The sequence below is a fragment of the Paramisgurnus dabryanus genome, chromosome 22, assembly GCF_030506205.2.
Source record: "Paramisgurnus dabryanus chromosome 22, PD_genome_1.1, whole genome shotgun sequence".
Classification (NCBI taxonomy): Eukaryota; Metazoa; Chordata; class Actinopteri; order Cypriniformes; family Cobitidae; genus Paramisgurnus; species Paramisgurnus dabryanus.
Genome location: NC_133358.1, coordinates 29,771,515 through 29,795,888, shown reverse-complemented (window position 1 = coordinate 29,795,888; position 24,374 = coordinate 29,771,515). Strand labels below are relative to the sequence as shown.

Below are 24,374 nucleotides of genomic sequence, written 5' to 3'. Positions count from 1 at the left end.
ATAATTCTGTCAGCCAGCGACCTGGAAAAAGTTATGCATGCAAAAGCATATTGCCTACATGCAGCTAGTACAAAATGCTGCTGCAAGGTTGTTGATGAATGCTGGGAAAACAGACCATGTTACTCCCCTTTAATATGTGTTAGGTTGATTACCAATACAATCTAGGATACATTACAAGATCTTGATATATGTCTTTAAAGCTCTCCACGGAATGGAGCCAGAATACTTGGCTGACCTTATTAAGCTTTTTACCTCAGGCATAAAACTAAGATCAGCAAACAAGTTTCTTTTAACGATTCCCTGCGCATGCTCTAAAATGAAAGGTGATTGTGCTTTTGCTGTCGTTGGTCCTAGATTGTGGAACAATCTTCCACTAGACATTAAATCTTCCCTGAATTTTCATGTTTTTAAGGACCGTTTAAAATCTCATTTGTATTCCTTGGCTTTTTAGCATTTTTGTATATGGACGTCTGTATATTTTTGTCTCTTGCTTTGTAATTTTACTGCGTTTGAAAGCGATTTTCCCAATATTTAGATATTTTTGCAGCCTCCAAATAGTTGTATCTAGGCCAAATATTTGTCCTATGCAAACCATATATCAATGGAAAGCGTATTTATTCAATGCTCAGATGATGTATAAATCTCAATTTAAAAAAAATTTTTCCCATGACTGATTTTGTGGTTCAGGGTCACATACTTGCAAGAGAATCAGGGGAGTGAACGATGAGATAATTTGTGGATGAATGATTCCTTAAAAGGTCATAACAACAAACTTGACAGTCTATGACACAGGAAGAGTCCGTTGAGACCCAAAACAGTTCTGTGGTAAAGATAGGAATCAATAGATCACTCAACTCAAGTCTTTTCCTCTCCTATGCGTTTCATCTGTTTCTAAAATGAACTCAAACAATACATGAGGAATGTACAGTACACACACCCCTTTACAGTCATGGAAATCTGTGTCTATTACAGTCACACACACAAACACACACACACACACACACACACACACACACACACACAGAAACATCTTATGGGAAGCTACACACACACCTACATTTAAACATCAATGACCTTACAAGCACGCAAAGTACAATTACAAATCCCATTATAAACATGAAACCAACACACACCCTTCCCAAAGCCATGTCTGTATATTTCATTCAAACAGAGAGACGTGTACATGTGTGTTTATATGATTATATCCTATCTGGAAATAGGAAATGCATGACTAGGAAATGTAAATGACACACATAATATAAGCGCCTAGCTTTCTATTAGCAGATTTATCATCAGGAATCATTTTTACGATGGAGATGGTTCGGATAACACATTGAGTTGTAGATGCAAACACACCCCACATCCATGAATGTAGTGTGTTTGTGCCATCCTGCACGTCTTATAAAGTACAGATGAACTGTCGAGGATATATCACTCACTCGGTCGGTGACTCAAACACTTGCTAAAAAATCATCTACAACATCCTTTCCTTCAATACAAACTGTAATTTCGCATACCATACTAAGAGCACACAAATCAAGTCTTTGGTTTACTGACAGTACGACTTTTGTATATTTTAACAATTTGAACAATTTTAAATGTTTTCAATAATCAGATTTTTTTGGTTTGACAGAAACGCCCCTATTTATTAATACACCTGACACAGTAGGTGTATTAACTCATTCCCCGCCATTGACGAGTTATCTCGTCAATTATGAGTTAATATTTAACTAATAATATGCTTTTCTGGACGAATTTCAAAGTGAAAGTGTAATACCGCTTTTATCCAAAAACCGAATTTATCAAAAACGGAAGTTAAAAAGAAGTAATGGTTTATTTTAACTGCCTTTATGTTTGATAGTCATTCTGAGTCTGATATCTAACAAAAATTCCTTTACAAAAATGCAATTTTTTAAGCTTTTTCCTCAAAATGTTGTATTTTTGAAGAGAAATATCCATATTTCAGTGGTTAAATTAAGTGGAAAAAGTAAATATATAATGAAACGTTTTTTCCCCATTTTGTTTGTTTGTTTGTTTGTTTATTTATTGTTTGTTTGAAAGCAAAGAGTGTGTTCTTTAATTTGATATAATTTGTATGTTTATATATTTATAGAAGATAATTTTTCCTGCAAGGAATTTTGTGAAACTTTTGTTAAAATCACAAAAATGCAGGTGGGCAACTTTTCTCAAAAAGGCTGGCGATGAATGAGTTAATAAACACACTCAAGCGCGTGGTATGTGTGCTTGTCAACGACGGGCATTAAATCCGCGAAAATCTGTGGGCGCGGATTCCGTTTGGGCCTGCAAATGATATAAAAATGTATGTGTACCTCTTGATGAGTTTGATGGCTTTGAATGCTTCGTCCATGTCTCCAATGGTGAGGTAGAAGCTGAAGTTCAGCATGGCATCTCGGGTCGGTTTCTCACAGCTCTCCAACCCGGCAAAATCTCGGAGGGCTCGCCGTACCACCATCTGAGGTGAAGAGGACGCCTGGGTGGGTGTAGAGATCACCTCACCCTGTTCTCTATTCTCACCCATCTGAGAAAACACAGAGAGAAACACTTTATAAGATAAACTGGCTGTGAAATTACCTTTATGTTACACAACAATACATATTTCTGTGCGATATTTATTTACAGTATATCTAGCAACCAAATAACATATTAACATGGTTGATAAAAATACATGTTCAAACTTCTTCTTATCCATTAAGCGTCCAGAATCGCAAAAATTGCAGCACACACGACACACATCACTTTAAATGGCTTGTTTTTTAATGAGAAAATAAAACAGTATTTATATAACTGGAAATGGATCTCACAGATAAGCATGAAGCAGGTGGAGGGTTACTTACATCAGGAATAAAGACTCCTCCCCTCCGAAATAAGAGCTTAGCAACGGCAGACAAACCGAAATGACAAGAGTCAAAAGATGAATGAAAGAAATGAAAAAAGCATAAAGGGGTGAAAGAGCCAGCGGTACATCTAGTAACACAGATGAGCTGTGAGTGTGTGTTTGTACCTTGCAGATATAATAATAATATGGAGTGTCTAGAGCGAGCAAAGACAGCAGTGTTGCTGGTTTAGGTTGCCAGTCCTGCAGGAGAAGCCCGTGTTCCTGAGTCACAAAGAACGTCACCACTGTCACGGCCTCCTGACAAGAAACAAGAAGACTTTAAACATACGCGCACCTTTACTACATACTAAACCATTTAAACACATACAGATGCTGTGATTTACCTTCTCTGCTTGTGATTGGCTGCTGCTGTGGAGGTCAGAGGTCACGGGAACGGTTTCACACACAAACAGCCGTGGCTCATTCTCATCCCAGAACTGAGACACAGGGCATCGGGCAGATAACTCGACCTCACATTGCATTCTGTGAAGTGTCACAGTACAATACGTTATTTAAATGAAGAATTTCATCTTATATCAGATAATACAATGTTCCCATTCACAGGTGCAAAGCCTCGTGTTACCTGTCCTCTAATTGCGTCAGACTGCTTGCTGGTCGTCCCGTGAAGAAGTCGAAATACGTCAGCGTGTCCAACTCGATATCATAAAAATATACTTTGTTGTCAGGCCGCCCATTCACCTACAACACACATACAATTTATTTTGAATAACACATTGAAAAAACTCTACACACTTAAACTTAAAAAGTTCAAATAGGCTTTGTGGATGGACAGTAGAGATTGTGAAACTCTTGTAAGAAGGTCTGATGTGTACCTGTGTTATGAGGACGCTCAGCTGATTGCCGCTAGCATTGCATTTGACAGATCTCAGAGCACCCAGATCCGGTATGAGTTCGGCCAGGTTTTTAGTGACGCCAACAGGTTTGGCCTCCCTGTGCGCACAAGCACATTATAAAAACACACGGTGCAATTTGTGAATAAAAATCAGAGTGGGGATGTTTTTCAAATATTTTTATTTATGAAAATAAATTATATTGATTATTCAGGGAATGTGTTAGCATTTAGCCTAGCTCCATTGATTCCTTAGGATCCAAACAGGGATGAATTTAGAAGCCACCAAACACTTCCATGGCTTCCCTATTTAAAGACTGTTACATGAATAGTTACACGAGTGGGTATGGTGGCACAAAATAAAAGGTGACGATTTTTTAAAGCGGATTAAAAATGAGAACTATATTGTTACTGCGCCCGAGGTCAAAGTGCTGCAAACTAAGTGCTCTTCCGCCATAAAATATAGTTAAAAATTTGTATCCGCCTAAAAAATCGCCACGTTTTATTTTGTGCCACCATACTTACTCATGTAACAGTTTTTAAATAGGGAAAACATGGAGTGTTTGGTTGCTTCTAAATTCATCCCTGTTTGGATCCTATGGAATGAATGGGGCTAGGCTAAATGCTAACACCTTCACGATGCGCTGTACAAAGATTAACTGCACGCATTAAAAAAATACATGTATGTATTAATTCGTCTAAGTTGAGGTAAGAACATAGTAAAATATTGAAAAAACGGTGGTGTTTTCCTTTAACTGCTCAGCGTTCACTCACTATCTGGCCTTCGTTACAGAAACTTAATAAAACAATTACGAAAACCTGAACTGTACCAGAATGCAATCCTTATGCTTTGTGCCAGACATGCAAAAACACTTCGTACACAACGTACTTTCAAAACAACAATAAAAAAGGCTATATATATATCGCTACTTAGACAAGAAGTCACACTAAGAAAATAGTCTGTTTAATGACTGACTTTTGACCTCTTTTTTTGGCAACATTTGGAAAATCCAGGCATGTATTAAAAAAGGATCATGACATAACCTAGACACACCGTCATCTATTGTCACAGGAGCGGAAGCTGACAGTAATACTCCATTCCTTATTTAACTGTTGTTTACACTATTGGGTGGCAGCATTTTACTTATATATTAAATTATCTTTTTATATGGCAGTTTGATGATCATTAATCACCATCACTAATGACCACCGGTGATAAAAAATATTCATCAGAGGCAGAGATAAAAAGTCTAGATCCCCCCCATGCCCCCAGAAAATCGCACCCTGTACACACATATACACATACAGATATGATTGGTTGATTCGTATTCCGTGTGTTCACCTGCGTGTGAGATCAAATACTCTGACATGTGATGCATCAGTCCCGACCGCCAGGTAAGATCCACATACACACAGTAATGTGGGGTTTCCTTCTGCTTCAGAGAACACCAGCAACTGTTTTACTGTACCCTGTTCCCATACACACACAAAGAGTTTTAAAAGTGCATTTAATCATAAAACTAGTGTTTGATCAGACATGTGTGTGTGTGTGTGTGTGTGTGTGTGTGTGTGTATGTATGTGTGTGTGTACCTGTGGTGTGCGGATCTGGACACGGTTTGGTTCTACAGTATAAATGTTCTCCTCGTGTACTGCGAGAGCAGGAGACTCACACTGGAAAGAACCTGAAGAGAAATACAACAGATTTCAGCTGGAGTCATTTGATATTATACAGTATAAATCTTCAGTATAGGTTCTCATGTTTTACCTGTGCTGTGGAGAGTTTGTCCTGATGGCTCGTACACTGTGATATATTTCCCATTCCATACAGTGACCATATCCTTCAAACACAAATGATGGCACATTCATAGAAACATTCATAAAAATTGTGTTTCTTATATTTGTCTTAATAGAAACATATTGCATTTTATAATATGGTTAGTTTCAGTCCTTGATTCTGATTGGTTAATAGTTGTGTTTTATTTATGATTATTTATTATTTATATTTGTGCTGTAAATTATTTTTTCTCTCTCTTTCTCTCTGCACTAAATTGCGGTGGTTGGATAGTGGCAGATTAAGGGGCGGTATTACCCCCTTCTGACATCACAAGGGGAGCCAGATTTCAATGACCTATTTTTTCACATGCTTGCAGAGAATGGTTTACCAAAACTAAGTTACTAGGTTGTTCTTTTTCACATTTTCTAGATTGATACAAGAACTGGGGACCCAATTATAGCACTTAAACATGGAAAAAGTAAGAATTCATGGTATGTCCCGTTTAAAACAGTATGTTATAGGATACAGTTGTCTTTTTAGATATTTCCTGTATCCGTGTCTTACCTTGGTGACCTGCACAGCTCTGATGTGTGTGTCTGTGTGAAAGGTGATGTGTGTGTTGGTGTTGAAGTTGGACAGACTGAGCTGTGTTGGTGAGAGCTGCACTGCTGCCATCTGCTGGCTGTAATGAGAACACATCACATGCTCGGACAGAATCAACACACAACTGCTGCTGCACACTGCCAACAGATGAGAGCTCGAACCCCACTGTGTGAGAGATATAAAGACAAACACTTTATGCTTTATCAGTTACTGTTACCTATAAAGAAAGAAGTGTTGTATAAAGTTTGGTTAGATGAGAATGCTCAAAGCTGGTAAATAGTTATATAAACAGGATGCGATTTGCTGGGGGGGGGTTATATCCCCTCTGGTCTTTATATCCCTGCCTCTGATGATTTTTTTTACATGGGCAAGTCCAAATTATTTTTTCACAAATCGCACCCTGGATATAAACATAAACATATAAAAAACGGTATTATATTATTTTGTTAAATAATTATATATAGTTATATTATAAATATTATATAATTATAAATATAAGAAGAGTTTGGTTCCAAAACGCGATAAACGGCATTTAAAAAAAAATAGTTACCGCCAAAATCAGTATTGTATCAGGTCAGTAGTAAAAAGTAAATTCTTAATTTTATGCAAAATCGGATATCTGCCGTATTATTCGGTCATCTTTTCTCCCTTTTTTTCAAACGGAACAAACGCCAGTCCTCCTTCTCTGCAGAATGCAATAAATCCAATTAACCAATCACAGCGCACCATTCCACGCATTGAAAACAATAAGGGCGGCGCTTTGAATACACACAGAATCCTAGTTCTCACATGACAGCATCAAGCTTCTGTCATGCTAACACATTGACCCCAGGGGATCTTACTGTATAAAAAACGTTACACTATTTTATGCAAAGTCAACGAAAATCGAGCAGGAAAAAAAATTCGCTGTCAAAAAAGTTCAGCGACGATGTCCCAAGGATAACAGTAGCAATGGCAGTGTTCTTAATATGACAAAGTAAGTGTTTTGATTAATGCCATTAATGTTTAATCTGTGTATACCACTAGTCAACTAAATGAATATAACATGGCAAAGATGAATGCACATTTATATATTGATTCTAGGGATGCACCGAATCCAGATTTTTTGGGTTTGGCCGTATACCGAATCCACTGTTTAAGATTCGGCCGAATCCGAAATCGAATACCGAATCCTACTCGCATCCTTATTCCATTAACACAGTAAAACACATTAATGAAGTAAACAACGTCCACAGCAGTGTATTTTTCATTTTGTTTGATTTTAACTGTAAAAAAGAAGGATAGGCAACATGATGACAGGATGACAAGTGGGAAAAACTATTTTGACAATTACCATAAGCCAATGCATAATGAAAGCGATGTGGTGTGATGCGCTAGTTTTTTCCAGGTGCATCCACAAAATGTGAACCCCCCTAAGCTCACCGAAAAACAATGCTTATCTCCACGTCAGCACCCGATGTGTGTAATCAACGGCCGCCTGACGTCGACCAGCATAGCGCAAGCCTAGGGTTCGGTTCGGTGAAAAAAAATCTAAGATTCAGCCGAACCCGAACCCCGTCAAAAAGCCCAGTATTCGGCCGAATCCGAAACCTGGATTCGGTGCATCCCTAATTGATTCAATAGATTTATAGCATTTTGAAAAAAAACTTGTCATGGATTTATTGCATTTTGCAGAAACAATAATCAGTTTTTACAATAAATCTTTGAAAATGTAATTATGGTTCTGAATTTTTATTGTTATTATAATCTAAAGATCCTACGTGAAATTTTGTAACAGAAAATAGCGGTTTTCATCTTGGTATATAGACGGTTTCATCGGACGCACGTGCGGTGACGAGATTACGTGTCTGGTCCGAACTTTACTTCCAGTTTCTGTTTGTTTAATGGTCTGACTAGTTGCTGAAACTGAACTCTTAAACAAATACGAAAATAACAAATGTTTTGGTTTCCTATATAATGTACGTGTTGTTTATTTTGCTTGTTATATAAATAAACTACTTTAAACGGATTTTGTTGTTATTTATTCTTAGCAGAGTTTACCGGAAGTTACGTGTTTTCCACGAAAGCCGCTTGTTTATGTTGTTACAGCTGAAACCGTCTATAGTGAAACAAATTTTTACCCAAATTAGTCCAAATGGATTTATTGGGCCCTATCTTGCACCCAGCGCAATTGACTTTGTCAGTGACGCATGTATCATTCGTATTTTGCACCGGCGCACAGCAGGTTTTTCCCTCCACAGACGCACGTCGGCAAACTAGGGAATGAACTTGCGCTCCCTGGGCGGTTCAGCGCAAAAAAGGAGGCGTGTTGCGGCGCAAACCATCCCTGATGCTATTTTGCAGTTTCAAAAAACAATTGCGCCACTGACCAAAAAAAACTAGTCTAAAGTCAGTGGCGCGTTGCGCGTGGTTCATTATGCTTTTTTAAGGGCGCATGCTTGACCATAATGTATAGCGTGCACAACGCGCACACACTTTGCTTATCTAATCTACAGAGATGCAACAGTTATTTTTGCAAATCATAAATTGTTACAATAAAAAATATTAACACATGAGATAAGGGGAATCATAGTGGTGAGCATTGTGGTGATAGTTTTTATTTATTGTGTGGCTGCGTTAAAAAATTCTCATGCAAATAACGATTAAAATATTTTCATAAGAAACCTTAATGTATATGAACTTGATTTGTAAGTGTACTTTGGGGTTGGACCTTGCTTGCGTTTCTTGGGTCCGATTTCAAAGCCCCCAAACACTTTCAGCGGTGAGGGTGGACGCAGCGATGTCCTCTGCTGGCGTCAGGTCCTGTGTAGAGGCAGATCCACCTCCCGTTACACGCCGTGCCCGATTTATGCTGGCAAGCTTTATTTTCCGCCGGGAAAATAGCAACAGCGCCCAAGATCCGCCCACAAAGTCACTTGCGCATTCGCTTCGCACTTGCGTTTCAGATCGTTAAAATAGAGCCCATTGTGTTTTATAACCAAACTCTTTATATAATAGTTATTATTACTGGTGGTGAATGTAATTATTTTTTATACTGAAGTCCTGTATCATATTGCCGTTGCTGCAAATTCTGTTTCCTAAAGTAATAACCCAATGGTGATTTTGCCACAATAAACTCATGTACTCATGTTCATCCTTACAGTAAAATGATTGAAACACATTATTGTGGGTTGTTATTATTATAGTGGTTGTTGTTGAAGTTAAGAGCAGTGTACTACACCTGCAGCTGTGTGATGTTTCCTTCAACCTCTACTGGTGTTTGGAGTTTCCACTGGGTTTTTGTGTCTCCCTTTTGATCATTCACTGTCACCATGTGCCAAAGGGCCACACGGCCTCTGCTGGTACCTGCTGCAAGAACGCCTGCAGACGAAAACAGACAGAGATCAGTTTAACCAAACACACAGGTAATGCTGTCTTTTCGAGTCTTGATATCCAGAGCTCTTACGTTTAAAAGTGCAAAAAGACACACAGTTGAGCATTTCTCCTTTTTCAAAGCCCAGAGACTCATCCAAAGAGAGGGCGTAGTGATCGTCCAACTCCACATCCCAGAGTCTGCAAGCACACAATAATATCAGTGCACTTGTAAAGAGTGCATTAAGTAAATGACTTCAATCTGAAGCTGACCTGATGTGCTGTTCCCCTGATGCTGTGAGTAACAAACCATCTTCTGTCCACACAATATCTGTGTGCTGTCCACCTCTACCACTGAGTTTTACCTAAACACACACACTCATTTATCTCTGCAATGGTTTTCTGTTTCCTGATCACTGCGTTTTCTGATTGGCTGTTACCTTACTGATCTCATGAGCGAATCCCTCCGGTCCGACACTGAACTGAGAGAGCAGGAGGGAATCTGTTACTACGGCGAGGACGGACCTTCTCTTAGAAAACCACATCTTCTGCACCGCGCTCTCCACGGACAGCAGCGCAACGCTCCGCGCCTGTTCATCCACACTGAACACATTCCCTAAAACACACACACAAAGTTAAAGCAAACTGAAACCAACCATTACATCATCAAACTTTCTGTCGTCATTCTCACCATCCACCGTGCTGATGTAAAACGTCAACCCTTCCTGTGATCCCAGTGCGAAACCGGCTCCTTTATTGCTCTTTTTCCAGTTGAACATGTCCAAAGCGGTTTCATCGCCGCTCACAGCTGCACGCGCCAGCATTGCCACATCTCTGCATTTACACAAATGATGTATTTTCTATGTCTAAGGTTGCCAGCTAACAAAACATGCATATACAGTATGTGACCAGTCTAGTATTACTTTTCAGTGTAAAAATTGACCCAATCACCTGCTAGCATCATAACTGTAAACAAAAACAAGTTGATGACGGTTTTGGTCATGGGAGTGTGTGAGATGTGTGTTAAACTAAGACTCACTCTGCAGGTGCGGCGGATCTGAAGATACAGCACGTCAGTGGTTTACCGTAGTCGTGTTTTAATAAAGGAGATCCCTGCAGTTTACCTCGAGCATCCACTCTCCATACCGCCATAACACCTGCCTGTAACACACACACACATATAAGCAGTTATTACGTGTAACATACATGTTTGAGACTATAAGTAATGTATGTGTATGTGACCTGATCTCCTGTGACCAGCCTGCTGCCGTTACTGCTCCACTCCAGCACTGTGATACAGGAATTGTGGGTATTTGCCGGGAGGGTTGTGTTTTCACCAGATTGGTGTGAGAGGAGCAAGGTCTCGCCAGTCTCCCAGCCCACCGCCAGCAGGGGTTTAGTAGGGTGCCACTGAAGCAATGATGGGCTAAAACCTCGTTCCACATGACACAACTCCACATGCTCCCCCTAAACACATACAAAGAGATAATACATACATTTTTAAGGTATTCGGTTTGTATAAAAGCATCTGCCAAATTCATAAATGTAAATATTTAAAAACCCAAAGCAGCAATGACAAAAAGAACAGTCATTCAATATTAAAAGTAATATTATATCCTAAATATATCCTGCGAAATGTCACTGTCCCACCAGTGGGACGCCTACGTTAACTTCAGTGTTTTGCATGTGAATTCTTATCTAATCATGACATATATCGTTTTTACATTTGTTTACATGTATAGCACTAATACCCTATTCTAAATCTAAACAATCGTGACAAACTATTTATCATTGGAAAGCTCTAAGAGTGTAGTTTTCATACGGTATATCATTACCATTTTGGGGGAAAATTACGTAGTGAAAGTCAGTTTCAGAGGTCACAAGCAGGCCCATAGTGTTTATATTTTTATAACACTAAAACCCTATCCTAAAAATATAAAACCTTGACTATATCATCTCAACTATATAAACACATCAACTATATATCACTGGAAAGCTCTATGTAGTTTTCATATTTCAAGGTCATCCGATGATAGAAATAATGTGATGTCTTGTTACAGATATAAAGAATTCAAATATCGCAATACAACTCACGTTTAAAAGATGTAAGCGGGGCATTAAAAAATTGGATACAAGCAACAAAACGGAATTGGGCATCTGCAGTGTAAACCCAGCCTATATATTTCACTGAAAATGTCTAAGATTATAGTTTTCATATTTCAAAACGTTTTAGCAGTAATAATAATAATGCAGTGACAGTAATTTATTAATTTGTGACAAGAGTATGTAGTAAACTATTGGCATCTAGTGGCTGTTGTTGGTAAAACCACTAAAAGTGGGACACAAACCTAATTTTTTTGTGATTTTAACTTGAAATTTGAATAACAACTGGACTTATGTCTTACATTTTATTTATTTATTTATTTTTATATTATTCATGTATAAAATATATACCTTATTACATTATTTTCTATTTATTACAACAAATGTAAACTGCTTAAAGGTAGGGTAACACATTTTGAAAAATGCTAACGGTAGCCGCCTAGCAATGAAATCCCGATCCCACCCTCAAGTCAAATCACCATCCAGTCACGCCTCTTTCCAAACACATGAACACGCACAGATCAGACGGTCACGTCTCATGTCTCATTCACCAGTGAGAAAACTTTGCAGTACAAAGTGAATAACATTTAAAAAATAACCAACATAAACAACTGGTTTACATCAGAATTAGTTTAAGCACACGTTCGATTGTGTAGACGTAGTAACTATATTGTTATGCTAATCCGGAAAACGAACACAAATTTCATAAGCAACACAATGTTTCATCAAAGTAGAATATGAATCCATCTCAATACAAACATATCGCGTACCTACCTTACCAAAATAAACAGTGCAACGACCCTTTCAGACCCTTTGCCTCCTGCAGCTGTTTGCATCTCGCGGTAAAGCAGTAAAGTTACCGATGTTAATTTGGGTTTTTGCTCTTGCTGATCCAGGCAGTTTTTGCTGTTGTTGTTATAAAAGATGCATTTAGTTTTGTTGCTCCTGTGTAGGTTGTCAATTCAGCAGAAAAGTTTGCTGTTCTCGCTGTTTACAGACAGAGCGCACGTGAACGCGCCGATGACGTATGGTATCTGCGTGGACTCGCTGCGCGGTGGGAATTCAAATTACGCTTACGTATGAGGGACATAAAAGGAAACGTCCGTTCGGACCGAAATCTATGATTTGTTGAACATTTTTTGGTCCTACGCCTTTCACAGATGACATAAATTTTTACAAATACATTTAAACAACTTAACATAGTGATTGCTATCAGAATGTGAGGAGACTTTTAACCAGCATAACTAAAAATGTTTCAGGATCAAATCTGTTACCCTACCTTTAAACAATTTTTATAATTTTTTTACCTCCAGACATTTCTGTGAAAAACTTTAAAGAGTCTTCTTTAAACAAGACCAAAGATTAGGCTAACAAAATATGCCAGAGTTATATAAATTTGAAGGTGTACATCAGGTGTACCCCCACCCAACACAGAAAGGGCTTAAATAAGCAGTGGGAAGTGTAAAGGTATAAACAGAAGTGTATTTGAATGTCTTCTCACCTGTTGCAGATAAAGATCCACACTTCCTCCAGTAGATGTGTTGACAGATCCCACGGCCAGCACACAAACACTGGAGTGCCATGAGATGAGTACAGCATCTCCTCTGCTGTCAGGAGCATCAATGCGATGATCAAAGTACACAGCCATCAATCTACAAATCTATACAATTCAGACTTTATTAATGCACAATAAGACACATACTATAAATGTCCTGCACAAATTTTTGGTCAAACAGATTGACAGCTTTAATATAAATGCTGTGTTGTTTAGAAAATAAGTTATAACTGCTGTGTGGATGTACTATTATATAGTGATGATATATCAGATGATAACACCAGGGTACTGTGATACAAGGATGACATGATGATATTTAAATGAAACATTAAATGAAATGTTTGTTAAAGAATATCATGGCATTATCATGAAGGAGCGTGGTGAAAACGTGGACATACTGTAACAGCACCATGGCACTTTTCTGTAACTATGGCTGCTCAAAGTTAACGGTTCGCTTCTCTGGTGAAGTTGTGGATAAAAACCTGCATCTCAAAACTTAAAGTAACTGCTTTGATGACAGTTGAATAAACAATTTGAATAACAATAACGAAACTTAACGACAGTATTTGTTTGTTTATTATTTTAATGTCTTTAAATCTGCTGCTAGCGCCGTTAGCTAATCCACACTGAGGCCTGTCTCTTTAATAACGTTTAAAATAACGACTGTTCAAACAAAAAATACCTGAAACCTCCTCAAATCCGCACTGCCGTGTCAGGAGCGCGTGTTTGTCTCGCAGCATATGTTTGGTTTATAAAAAAAAACAATATAAAAAGCCCTTCGATGTTTACGAAACGCTTTAGCAGCGAAGCGTCGTTTTCTGTTGCCCAGACAACTCAAGAAGCAGCAGCGCGGGGGGCGGGTCCTGATGACGCGTTCTGTGACGACTGGAATATTTAATGAGGTCCTTGTTTTTAAACTTTTTGTCCTTTAGGGTTAGTTAACTCCTTAGATTTTAAATTAATATTTTAATATTTAATAGCACATTTGTATGTTTAACACCAAACATGGCATTTTTTTTCACCCGTTTTTATCAGTATTTTACATCGTTATTGCTTTTGTTACCTGTTATTGGACTTTCATTTGGTAATTTTTGTTTATTTATATAATTATTTATTTACATTTTATGATTTATTTGTACTTTTTTCAATTTGAATTTTTTTTATCAAACCTCTCGCGAATTCCAGTTTGGATCACGTGGATATGTGACACTTACCTGTATTACAGCATCCATTAATACAGAAGCAGCGATTAAACACTTTGGGTTTGTTTCCCGGACAGGGATTAGACTAGTCTTAGACTAAAATAAATATAAGAGCTGTCCAAACTGAAAACAACTTGCACTTACATGTCTTAAAAAAAATCAGTGCCCTATGTTTTGCCTCAAAATGCACACAAGTAATGTTTTTAGTAAGGCATGTTTGTTAAAACTAGTTATATTTTCTAATTAAACTCAGGTCTAGTCCTGGTATAAGCTAATGCCTGACCGGGAAACCACCCTTATATGTATAATAAATAAATCTTTAAAGTCTCAAAGTGAACAAAATTATTTTCAAATCAAAGACAAAAGTGTATTTTCTAATCAAAAAACAAGTATTTAATCTTTTAACAGGAATATGTTAGCCTTAAAGTCCCCATAAAATTAAATTTACACTTTTTTATTTTTATTATAAATACTTTAGGCTTAAGAATAAATATAAACTGGTATTGTCCAAAACACTGACAAAATTCTTATATAGAAGATATAAGCATTCAAAACCTAATTTGGCATGTGCGCTAAAAAAGGTATAGAATTTTTATGACATCACTCTACACTTTAGCTTCTCATCACATTTCCTGTCCAATCAAATTCTCTTTAGATGCTGAAGCATCCCGCCCTTTACGTTTGTTACAGTGCATCTTTGCTGAACTGTAAAACGTGATTGGTTATTTTTAAAAAGGGGGAGGGTCTTCTCAATAGTTTCGTTCTGACTTCCTGTTTCAGTTAAACTAACATTACCACGTCAAATTTCATGACACTTTATTGGGCCTTTAAGATTGGATATCTATAAACTAATGTGCTCCAAAACACTGCATACAAGACATACCCATTCAAAACTCTGACCTCCACCAATACCGAGCAACAATTTTCATGATGTCATTGTGCACTTCAGCTTCTCATCAGAATCCAAGCTGTGAGGTAAACTAAACGCTATTGGTCATTTTAAAAGAGGGAGGAGCTACTTTTTATGCAGCACCCGAACTTCCTATTTATGTCTACGACTTTTGACACATTATGAGCTGTTTTAATGTTTTGCTATAAAATACGTACAGCTATTTGAGAAACATACAATAATAACATTATCATCAAGACAGCATCATGAAATTCAAACAGATTCTATTTCAGATCAGCGTCTTGTTTTTTCTCTATACAGGTGCTGAGCAGATCCCATAAATACATTTCTTGTCATTTCCCTTTCATGATTCCAGATCTGGTAGCTTCAGTTGAGTTTTAAGGTTTTTGTCCAGTAATATTAAACTCTGTACAGCCAAACTCCTGCAGTCTGCGTCACAGTCGTTCTCGGCAACATCTGCACAAAAAGAAATGCATTGTCTTATCAAAACATCACTTACACACACATACCCGTAAATATACCCATACAAATAATCAGTACCTGCTAGCCAGGCTCGGGTCTCCATCAGATCGTCGCTCAGTTCAGTCAGTAAGTTCTCACTGGGCATGCTCAGTAGCACAGCACACACCGCAAACAAAACACCTCTTCTTACCATCCTAATGTCATAGAGAGCACAAAACATAACATGTGAATAGCACATACAGTGAATTTAAGTGCTTAGATCAAGCAACACAAACTTACTGGTCAGTGTGGAAACGTACGGCCCATGCAAAGTCCAGCAGAGCTCTGCCCATCTGAGAGGCAACCTGTGACACACACACCATTACTTACATACACTGTATACTGCCTACTTTACTAAGGACACAGTATGTGTATGTATGCGTTTATACCGGTGCATTGATGGCGAGGTGCATGAGCAGTCCAAGTGTGTGCAGCAACCTTCCTAACACCAACTGATCAGTCCCTAAAAGATCAAAGGTCACCTGTGGCCTAAAAGCAAGAATATGCATTATAACTCAATCAATGCCGACTACAAGATATACATTTTTATCAGTATGTGTTCGAACCCATGACCTTATGCGCTGCTAATGCAATGCTCTACCACTGAGTATATTTAAACATTTAAAGCAAATGTTTGCATGCAAACAGACCTGTCATAGTTTCTGAGCAGAGGGAAGAAGAAAAACCCGGCTACAGGAGCGTAACGATTGGGAACGGCTTTAGCAGGATGAGCAGGACCCTGAGCAGGATAAAAAAAAATATTAAGCAAACAGCATGGAAATGGTGCCACCTTAAAATCTTGAAATTTTAGATGTTATACATGCCGAACTTGTACCTCACCTTGCTAACGCGTCTTGTTTTGCTCTGAATCCGTTTTTCCACAATCTGCCGCCAGTGTGTGATGTCATCACCCTGCTCTTGGGCAGCTACAGCAGTGATTGGTTGAGCTCTGGTGTGCTTGTTTGTGATTGGCTCAGACAACTCTTGAGCGGAGAGTGCCAAGACCTAGAAAAGATCTTTATTAATTATTTAAATCCTAAGGTTATGGGACACCATTTGTCATCGTACTGACCTCCAGGATGTCCAATCTTTGTCTCAGACTGTAGTTTAGTGAATAAAACTCTGTAGTCCAATATTCCACCACCTATACGGCACAAATGGTTTTTAGAGGATGAAATGTTTATATGCATACCGTATAAGAGGATTATAACATCTGAAGTCTTACGGGTTTGATATCTGTGACAGTCAGAGCCACCATGGCGTTTTGTCGCATTGTGTGAAAACCTTGCGTGTTGTACCTGTCGTCCAGATGTAGCAGCACTTTACTGAACTGAACGCTCACCTGTGACAGATAATCACGAGTGAGCCATGAAAATACAGGTGTTTATTTAATAAGGATTTTTTGTGATGATCTCTGACCTCTTGTGTAGCTTTCACGTTCTTCCTCAGAAGACCTTCTGCCGCCTGTAGACTGAGCTCCACCCGTTCAGCATCATTAGATGACATTAAAGCTACAATAAAAGCGGTCAGATAAAGCAATAGTCAATTGTAATTTCATAAACCGCTACTTTACGTCTCTAGATTACCTTCCAGACAGTCTCGGACGTAACGGGGCGGAGAGGATTTTTTCTTCTCCCGATCAACTGACATGTCATATGGAGTCAGATCATCATCGCTTAAGAAGAGACATAAAGAAAAATCTAAGATTTCAGCCAAAAACTTCCTTCACATTCCTGAAGTTACCATGTGTGTGTTAACGTACCTGTCCAACTCAGAATCACTGCCATGCCCAGACTGTGAGGTCACCGGCTGTGATGTCACTGACTGATCCGTCAAACTCTTAGGCTGGAGGCTGGAACAAAACATACGTCATGCAAATGTCCCATAAACATGCTCATGTGAAAATGTGCGTTTGTTTACCTGCTGGAGGCATCGGGCTGATGTTCAGATTGAGACTGCTCACTTTCTTCAGTAGATGGAGACTCCATAAGTGATTTCAGCTCTCTGGTCTCCTCGTCTGGCTCATACTAACACATAAAACAGTCAAAGTGTGCACCACAAAGCAAATTATACAGACCTTAAATTTAAAGTAATCTGGCTCGATAAGATGTTGGCTTTCCAGGTCCAAGACCCTCAAAGTCAAGTACTAAATGCAAGGACACATTTCAAGTGAGAGCAAGGTTACATTGTGTTACCTTTAAAGATGCATTGGTAAAGTTCCCTTTCGAGAGAACTCGCGCTGCGTCAGTGCAATGACACTTTGGGGACACCTCCAGGGGTAAGTGCGTCTGAATGTGTATATCAAACTCAACCAATGGTGAGGCTTAACAACAAAGACAGGGTGACGTGGAAGCCAGGAAGTATATCACTATCTTTTCATGTGTCAAACACAACTATGCAAAAAAGCATTTTGGTATAATTCAACATTCACATACAGAAGATATAAGAGCATTTAAAGAGAACAGTTTAGCACGTGTGCTTAAAAAGTCTAGAATTTTTATGATATTATCCTACACTACACAGGGAATAATATGGATTTTTTTCCCAGAAAACTTCTTGCATGAAATAGATTCAAGCACTTGACAATGACCTGTATTTAAGTATGTATATTTTCAAAAACTTCCCAGGGCCTTGAATGTTTTCCCCCAGATTCACAAACTTTTAAGGATTTCAAGGACCTGTGGAAACCCTGCACGCAATAAGTCCGTTCAAAAACCATTACGACAGGAGTGTTCACCTTCATATGGTGCCACAAAAATTAGTCAAAAACTCGCTCTAGCTGTATTTTGATGTCATGCTCTTGAGGGTTCTTGTGACGCCACATCCTCCAACCAAACATACCGCACCATGTTTAAAGAATGATCATGTGACTTTAACGCACATCAGGTGACCTGTAAATGCGAAAAAACTGAAAAACCACCTCACCCGAACGCAAAAACTTTTTTGCTATATTTGGGCACATTTTTAGTTTGCGATTTCAATTTGAACGGTAATGGTAAACGTGACAGCTGACGTCACCGCCTATAGTCCGTATTGTCATTTAAAATACCAATGGAAAATCTGTCAAAAGCTATACTGGTGTACCTCTTCTCATGTCTGCAAAACCTGTAAATGAAACACGAGTTTTTAATTTCATGTTTTTTTTATCATCTGCACAAGTCGAGAGCAGACTTTAATGCGTTACTTTACGCTTACGTCCAAGTGGGTAATGGGAAGAAATCTACCTGTGCCAGATTTCGCTATAGCCAATCACACAAATCACCTGGAATTTTAACTGTGATCCAGGGACGTCCAACCTTTGACTAAGACACTCGCCAACCACCATACCCATCCGGCGTATGCGTTCAGTACTGCTGTCGAGTCGACACTGGACACCTCCCAGCATGCATTGCAGCATCTCTGTAGAACATAAAAACATCTTAATACACTAGAAAGAACCTACAGATATTAAACTTTTTTAGTAAACTGATAAACTGGTTTCAATTCAGACACAGGTTTTATGTGTGTTTGTATTCGTGTGTTACCTTCCCGTAGTTCCTTTATCTCTGAATCATCGAGTAATGCAACACACAGCAGTAAAGCTTTGCTGACGTACAGCTGTTGTTCGACACACGTGTGTTTGACAGCACTGCTGTTACACCACACCTGACACACACACCGCAGTACCTACACACAAACACAACACACATACGATACGACTATCAATTCTGTTTTAAAACTTGGTCATCAGTTGCAGGGGTTTTTAAACTTTTTGATGGCAGGGACCCCCAAATATGAGGAACCTTTAGCAAGGAACCACTTTCCTAAAAATATATATATCTATATTTTGTTATAAATAGTAAAGGACAGGAAATTGTATACAAACTTTAATATAAAGCACATCTTTTATCTCTTGGACTCCTTGAAACCTTCTGGGGGTCCCTGGATCCCAATTTGAAAACCCCTTATCTATTGAACTGGGACTAGCAAAAAGAGGAGTGAAACCTGTTTAAGCAGCGGCCTGCGCTCTGGATTCAGAGCCAAATATCCAAGAACAGATTTTAACAGCTGTGTCTGTCATCGAGAGAGAAAAAAACAAGAGAAAATGAATAATATTCATGTTAATTCATGCATATTGAGATATTTAATTAGGTAAAGACATCTGCAACTTACCGGATGCTGATACTGCTGTAACACAAGCTTATGTGTGAGAACAAACTGAGCTTTCCTATTGGTCACGACCAGATTTCCCATCAGCCTGGAAACTGCGGCTGCCCTGGGCGACAAACAGAGAGTTTTAGTCGACTTACAGAAAACTAACTAAAGCCATCGTGAGGCACATAAATGTCACTCACAATCTCCAAGCACACCACTAACCCGCTGAGCTTGCGCACGAGTCCCGTGATGACCGACTCCATGCATCGTTCTGGAATTTTCTCAAGTAGTTTCTGGGTCACACGCTGGCACAACGGATCCGCACGGGTCAGGGAAGAAAGATGAGGTACCAGCGTCTCAAAAATAAGTGCTGTGCACAAACAGATGAGATCAGATTCATAATGCAGTGTTGATTATTTGTGCAATGAACAACAAAATAAACTCACGGGCGTTTCCTTGTATACAAACTTTTCCCAACACCTGAGCCACAAACCCGAGAGAGCAGTCTTGGCCATCTAAAACAAAAAGACGCTTATGAATAATGTAATGTTGGTGTCATAATAATGTGCGCTGCTGTGTGTGATACCTCTGAGAGCTCGGCACGTCTTTTCGAGTATGCTGAGGATGTTGGTAGCGAGCAGTGTGTAGTACTGATGTGGTAAGAAAGCATCAGGCGTTTGTGTCTGCAGACGGTTCGAGGTGATGGAGGGTAAAGCTGCAAGGTGACCAATGAGAGTCTCTGTCAGCTGGGAGGAGTCTGAAGAAACTCCACCCATTTTACACCTGGACCATAACAACACCTCGAGACGACCAACAGAGAGAAACTTCTCTAATACAGACACACATCGCTCCAAACCTGCACATTCCCTGTGTGTAGAAAAGAGAGAGAGAGAGAGAGAGAGAGAGAGAGAGAGAGAGAGAGAGAGAGAGAGAGAGAGAGAGAGAGAGAGATGAGAGAGGGAGAGAGCAGCAAAGGTTATCTCAGAAACATTTAGGCAAACAGATATACAGACAGAAAGATTCACAGACAGACACACAGACTGACTAACAGACGGACTCACAGACCGACAGACTCACAGACGGACTCACAGACGGACGGACAGACAGACTAGCTGACGGACTTGCAGACAGACTCACAGATGGACGGACGGACAGACGGACAGACTCACAGATGGACAGACAGACGGAAAGACAGACAGACAGACTGACATACTGACAGACATACTGACAGACAGACAGACAAACAAACGAAACTCCCAGACAGAGACACAGACTGTCAGAAGACAGACAGACTCACAGACGGACAGACGCACAGACAGACAAACAGACGGACAAACAGACTCACAGACAGACAGACTCACAGACGGACTCACAGACAGACACAAAGAATGACAGACACACAGATTCACAGACAAACAAACAGACAAACTCACAGACAGACAAACTCACAGACAGACAAACAAACAAACTCACAGACAGAGACAAACAAACTCACAGACAGACAGACTCGCAGACAGACAGACAGACGGAAAGACAGACAGACAGACAGAGAGGCAAACAAACACATAGACAGACAGACTCGCAGACAGACACAGACTCACAGACAGACTCACAGATGGACAGACAGACTCACAGAGAGACAGACTCACAGACAGACACACAGAATGACAGATAGACAGATTCATAGACAAACAAACAGACAGCCAGACTGACTCACAGACAGACAAACAAACAAACTCACAGACAGAGACAGACAGACTCAAAACAAACAAACAAACAAACAAACAAACTCACAGACAGACAGACAGACAGACTCGCAGACAGACAGACAGACTCACAGATGGAAAGACAGACAGACAGACTGACATACTGACAGACAGACAGACAAACAAACAGACTCACAGACAGACAGACTCACAGACGGACTCACAGACAGACACAAAGAATGACAGACACACAGATTCACAGACAAACAAACAGACAAACTCACAGACAGACAAACTCACAGACAGACAAACAAACAAACTCACAGACAGACAGACTCGCAGACAGACAGACAGACGGAAAGACAGACAGACAGACAGAGAGGCAAACAAACACATAGACAGACAGACTCGCAGACAGACACAGACTCACAGACAGACTCACAGATGGACAGACAGACTCACAGAGAGACAGACTCACAGACAGACACACAGAATGACAGATAGACAGATTTATAGACAAACAAACAGACAGCCAGACTGACTCACAGACAGACAGCCAGACTCACAGACGGACTCACAGACAGACACAAAGAATGACAGACACACAGATTCACAGACAAACAAACAGACAAACTCACAGACAGACAAACAAACAAACTCACAGACAGACAGACAGACTCGCAGACAGACAGACAGACGGAAAGACAGACAGACAGACAGAGAGGCAAACAAACACATAGACAGACAGACTCGCAGACAGACACAGACTCACAGACAGACTCACAGATGGACAGACAGACTCACAGAGAGACAGACTCACAGACAGACACACAGAATGACAGACACACAGATTCACAGACAAACAAACAGACAAACTCACAGACAGACAAACAAACAAACTCACAGACAGACAGACAGACAGACTCGCAGACAGACAGACAGACGGAAAGACAGACAGACAGACAGAGAGGCAAACAAACACATAGACAGACAGACTCGCAGACAGACACAGACTCACAGACAGACTCACAGATGGACAGACACAACTCACAGAGAGACAGACTCACAGACAGACACAAAGAATGACAGACACACAGATTCACAGACAAACAAACAGACAAACTCACAGACAGACAAACAAACAAACTCACAGACAGACAGACAGACAGACTCGCAGACAGACAGACAGACAGACGGAAAGACAGACAGACAGACAGAGAGGCAAACAAACACATAGACAGACAGACTCGCAGACAGACACAGACTCACAGACAGACTCACAGATGGACAGACACAACTCACAGAGAGACAGACTCACAGACAGACACAAAGAATGACAGACACACAGATTCACAGACAAACAAACAGACAAACTCACAGACAGACAAACTCACAGACAGACAAACAAACAAACTCACAGACAGACAGACTCGCAGACAGACAGACAGACGGAAAGACAGACAGACAGACAGAGAGGCAAACAAACACATAGACAGACAGACTCGCAGACAGACACAGACTCACAGACAGACTCACAGATGGACAGACAGACTCACAGAGAGACAGACTCACAGACAGACACACAGAATGACAGATAGACAGATTCATAGACAAACAAACAGACAGCCAGACTGACTCACAGACAGACAAACAAACAAACTCACAGACAGAGACAGACAGACTCAAAACAAACAAACAAACAAACTCACAGACAGACAGACAGACAGACTCGCAGACAGACAGACAGACTCACAGATGGAAAGACAGACAGACAGACTGACATACTGACAGACAGACAGATAAACAAACAAACTCACAGACAGACACACACAAACAGACATTCACAGACAGACAGACAGACTCACAGAGAGACAGACTCACAGACAGACACTCACAGACAGACAGACTAACAGAGAGACAGATTCACAGACAGACAGACAGACTCACAGACGGACAGACAGACTCACAGACAAACTCACAGATGGGCAGACAGACTCACATACTGACTCACAGACAGACATGCAGACAGACTCACAGACAGAAAGACAGACAGACTCACAGACAGAAAGACAGACTCACAGACAGACAAACAAACACACTCACAAACAGAGACCGACAGACTAAAAAAAAAAAAAACTCACAGACAGACAGAGACAGACAGACAGACACCCACTCTCCGTCCCTCACCCAGTGGTGCTGATGGTGTCCAGCAGAACCAGCAGTGTTTGGTCTGGTGGACCTTTGAACACAAACTCATCCCATAGCCTCGTGATCTCATCATCACATAAACTGCCAAACCATTCAGAGCTTCGCGCGCTCACCAACACCTGAAGCGCGTGTGTGTAGTGCAGGCGGGTGAACTCGCAGTCCTCCAGGAATCGCGTGAGCGCGCGGAGAGCGTTCGAAATCTCCCGGGGGTCTCGTGACGTGGAGAGAGTCCTCAAACACGTGCCCACCTGCAGCCGGACCGGAACCTCACAACCGGCAGATCCCATATTTGCTTACTGTAATATCATTTTCCATATGATATAAATACCATAATGATAACAAACTAAATCATTTGTATATACAGGTGATAAATTCACTTACATTCTATTTTCTAGTTGCATAATTCAGTCAAAAATAATAATTAACATCACATTTTTGCAGCATCACAACTTGCAGCATCAGTCGTATTTACACGTGAGTGCGCCAAATTAAGCGTCCGTCTGGAAGCATATATCTAAAATAAAGGTTCCTATCGACCGTCAGTCAATTTAATTTTTGTCACTAGATGGCGCTACAGAAC

General features: G+C 39.9%; 2 protein-coding genes across 3 annotated transcripts in view; both read right to left on the bottom strand.

Moving 5' to 3' along the window:
• ift140 (intraflagellar transport 140 homolog (Chlamydomonas)) overlaps nucleotides 1-13,954 on the bottom strand; it is a 36,407-nt gene extending 22,453 nt beyond the window's left edge. The window contains exons 1-19 of one of the 2 annotated variants that reach the window (XM_065258790.2): nucleotides 13,816-13,954; nucleotides 13,080-13,238; nucleotides 10,718-10,942; nucleotides 10,515-10,636; nucleotides 10,167-10,309; nucleotides 9,916-10,091; nucleotides 9,749-9,840; nucleotides 9,570-9,676; nucleotides 9,345-9,484; nucleotides 6,086-6,289; nucleotides 5,513-5,585; nucleotides 5,338-5,429; nucleotides 5,089-5,216; nucleotides 3,730-3,847; nucleotides 3,480-3,595; nucleotides 3,241-3,379; nucleotides 3,023-3,154; nucleotides 2,856-2,891; nucleotides 2,331-2,539 (exon numbers count right to left, since the gene is read on the bottom strand). In XM_065258790.2, the coding sequence (XP_065114862.1) occupies nucleotides 2,331-2,539; nucleotides 2,856-2,891; nucleotides 3,023-3,154; nucleotides 3,241-3,379; nucleotides 3,480-3,595; nucleotides 3,730-3,847; nucleotides 5,089-5,216; nucleotides 5,338-5,429; nucleotides 5,513-5,585; nucleotides 6,086-6,289; nucleotides 9,345-9,484; nucleotides 9,570-9,676; nucleotides 9,749-9,840; nucleotides 9,916-10,091; nucleotides 10,167-10,309; nucleotides 10,515-10,636; nucleotides 10,718-10,942; nucleotides 13,080-13,226 (2,399 nt within the window). In that variant the 5' untranslated portion in view covers nucleotides 13,227-13,238; nucleotides 13,816-13,954. The remainder of the gene's footprint in view (nucleotides 1-2,330; nucleotides 2,540-2,855; nucleotides 2,892-3,022; nucleotides 3,155-3,240; nucleotides 3,380-3,479; nucleotides 3,596-3,729; nucleotides 3,848-5,088; nucleotides 5,217-5,337; nucleotides 5,430-5,512; nucleotides 5,586-6,085; nucleotides 6,290-9,344; nucleotides 9,485-9,569; nucleotides 9,677-9,748; nucleotides 9,841-9,915; nucleotides 10,092-10,166; nucleotides 10,310-10,514; nucleotides 10,637-10,717; nucleotides 10,943-13,079; nucleotides 13,239-13,815) is intronic. The other variant, XM_065258791.2, reaches the window with a different exon arrangement.
• A 792-nt stretch (nucleotides 13,955-14,746) lies between these two features.
• telo2 (TEL2, telomere maintenance 2, homolog (S. cerevisiae)) lies at nucleotides 14,747-24,297 on the bottom strand. Its single transcript, XM_065258788.1, has 21 exons — nucleotides 24,176-24,297; nucleotides 23,774-24,090; nucleotides 20,467-20,747; nucleotides 20,327-20,395; nucleotides 20,103-20,250; nucleotides 19,899-20,001; nucleotides 19,731-19,799; nucleotides 19,271-19,412; nucleotides 19,009-19,145; nucleotides 17,667-17,773; nucleotides 17,509-17,598; nucleotides 17,333-17,421; nucleotides 17,166-17,257; nucleotides 16,972-17,088; nucleotides 16,819-16,890; nucleotides 16,587-16,751; nucleotides 16,397-16,485; nucleotides 16,136-16,235; nucleotides 15,987-16,051; nucleotides 15,786-15,901; nucleotides 14,747-15,701 (listed from the first exon to the last, which is right to left on the bottom strand). Exons 2-21 carry the CDS (start codon nucleotides 24,079-24,081, stop codon nucleotides 15,589-15,591), a joined length of 2,472 nt encoding a protein of 823 aa, XP_065114860.1. The 5' UTR covers nucleotides 24,082-24,090; nucleotides 24,176-24,297; the 3' UTR covers nucleotides 14,747-15,588.
• Between the last annotated feature and the right edge of the window lie 77 nt (nucleotides 24,298-24,374).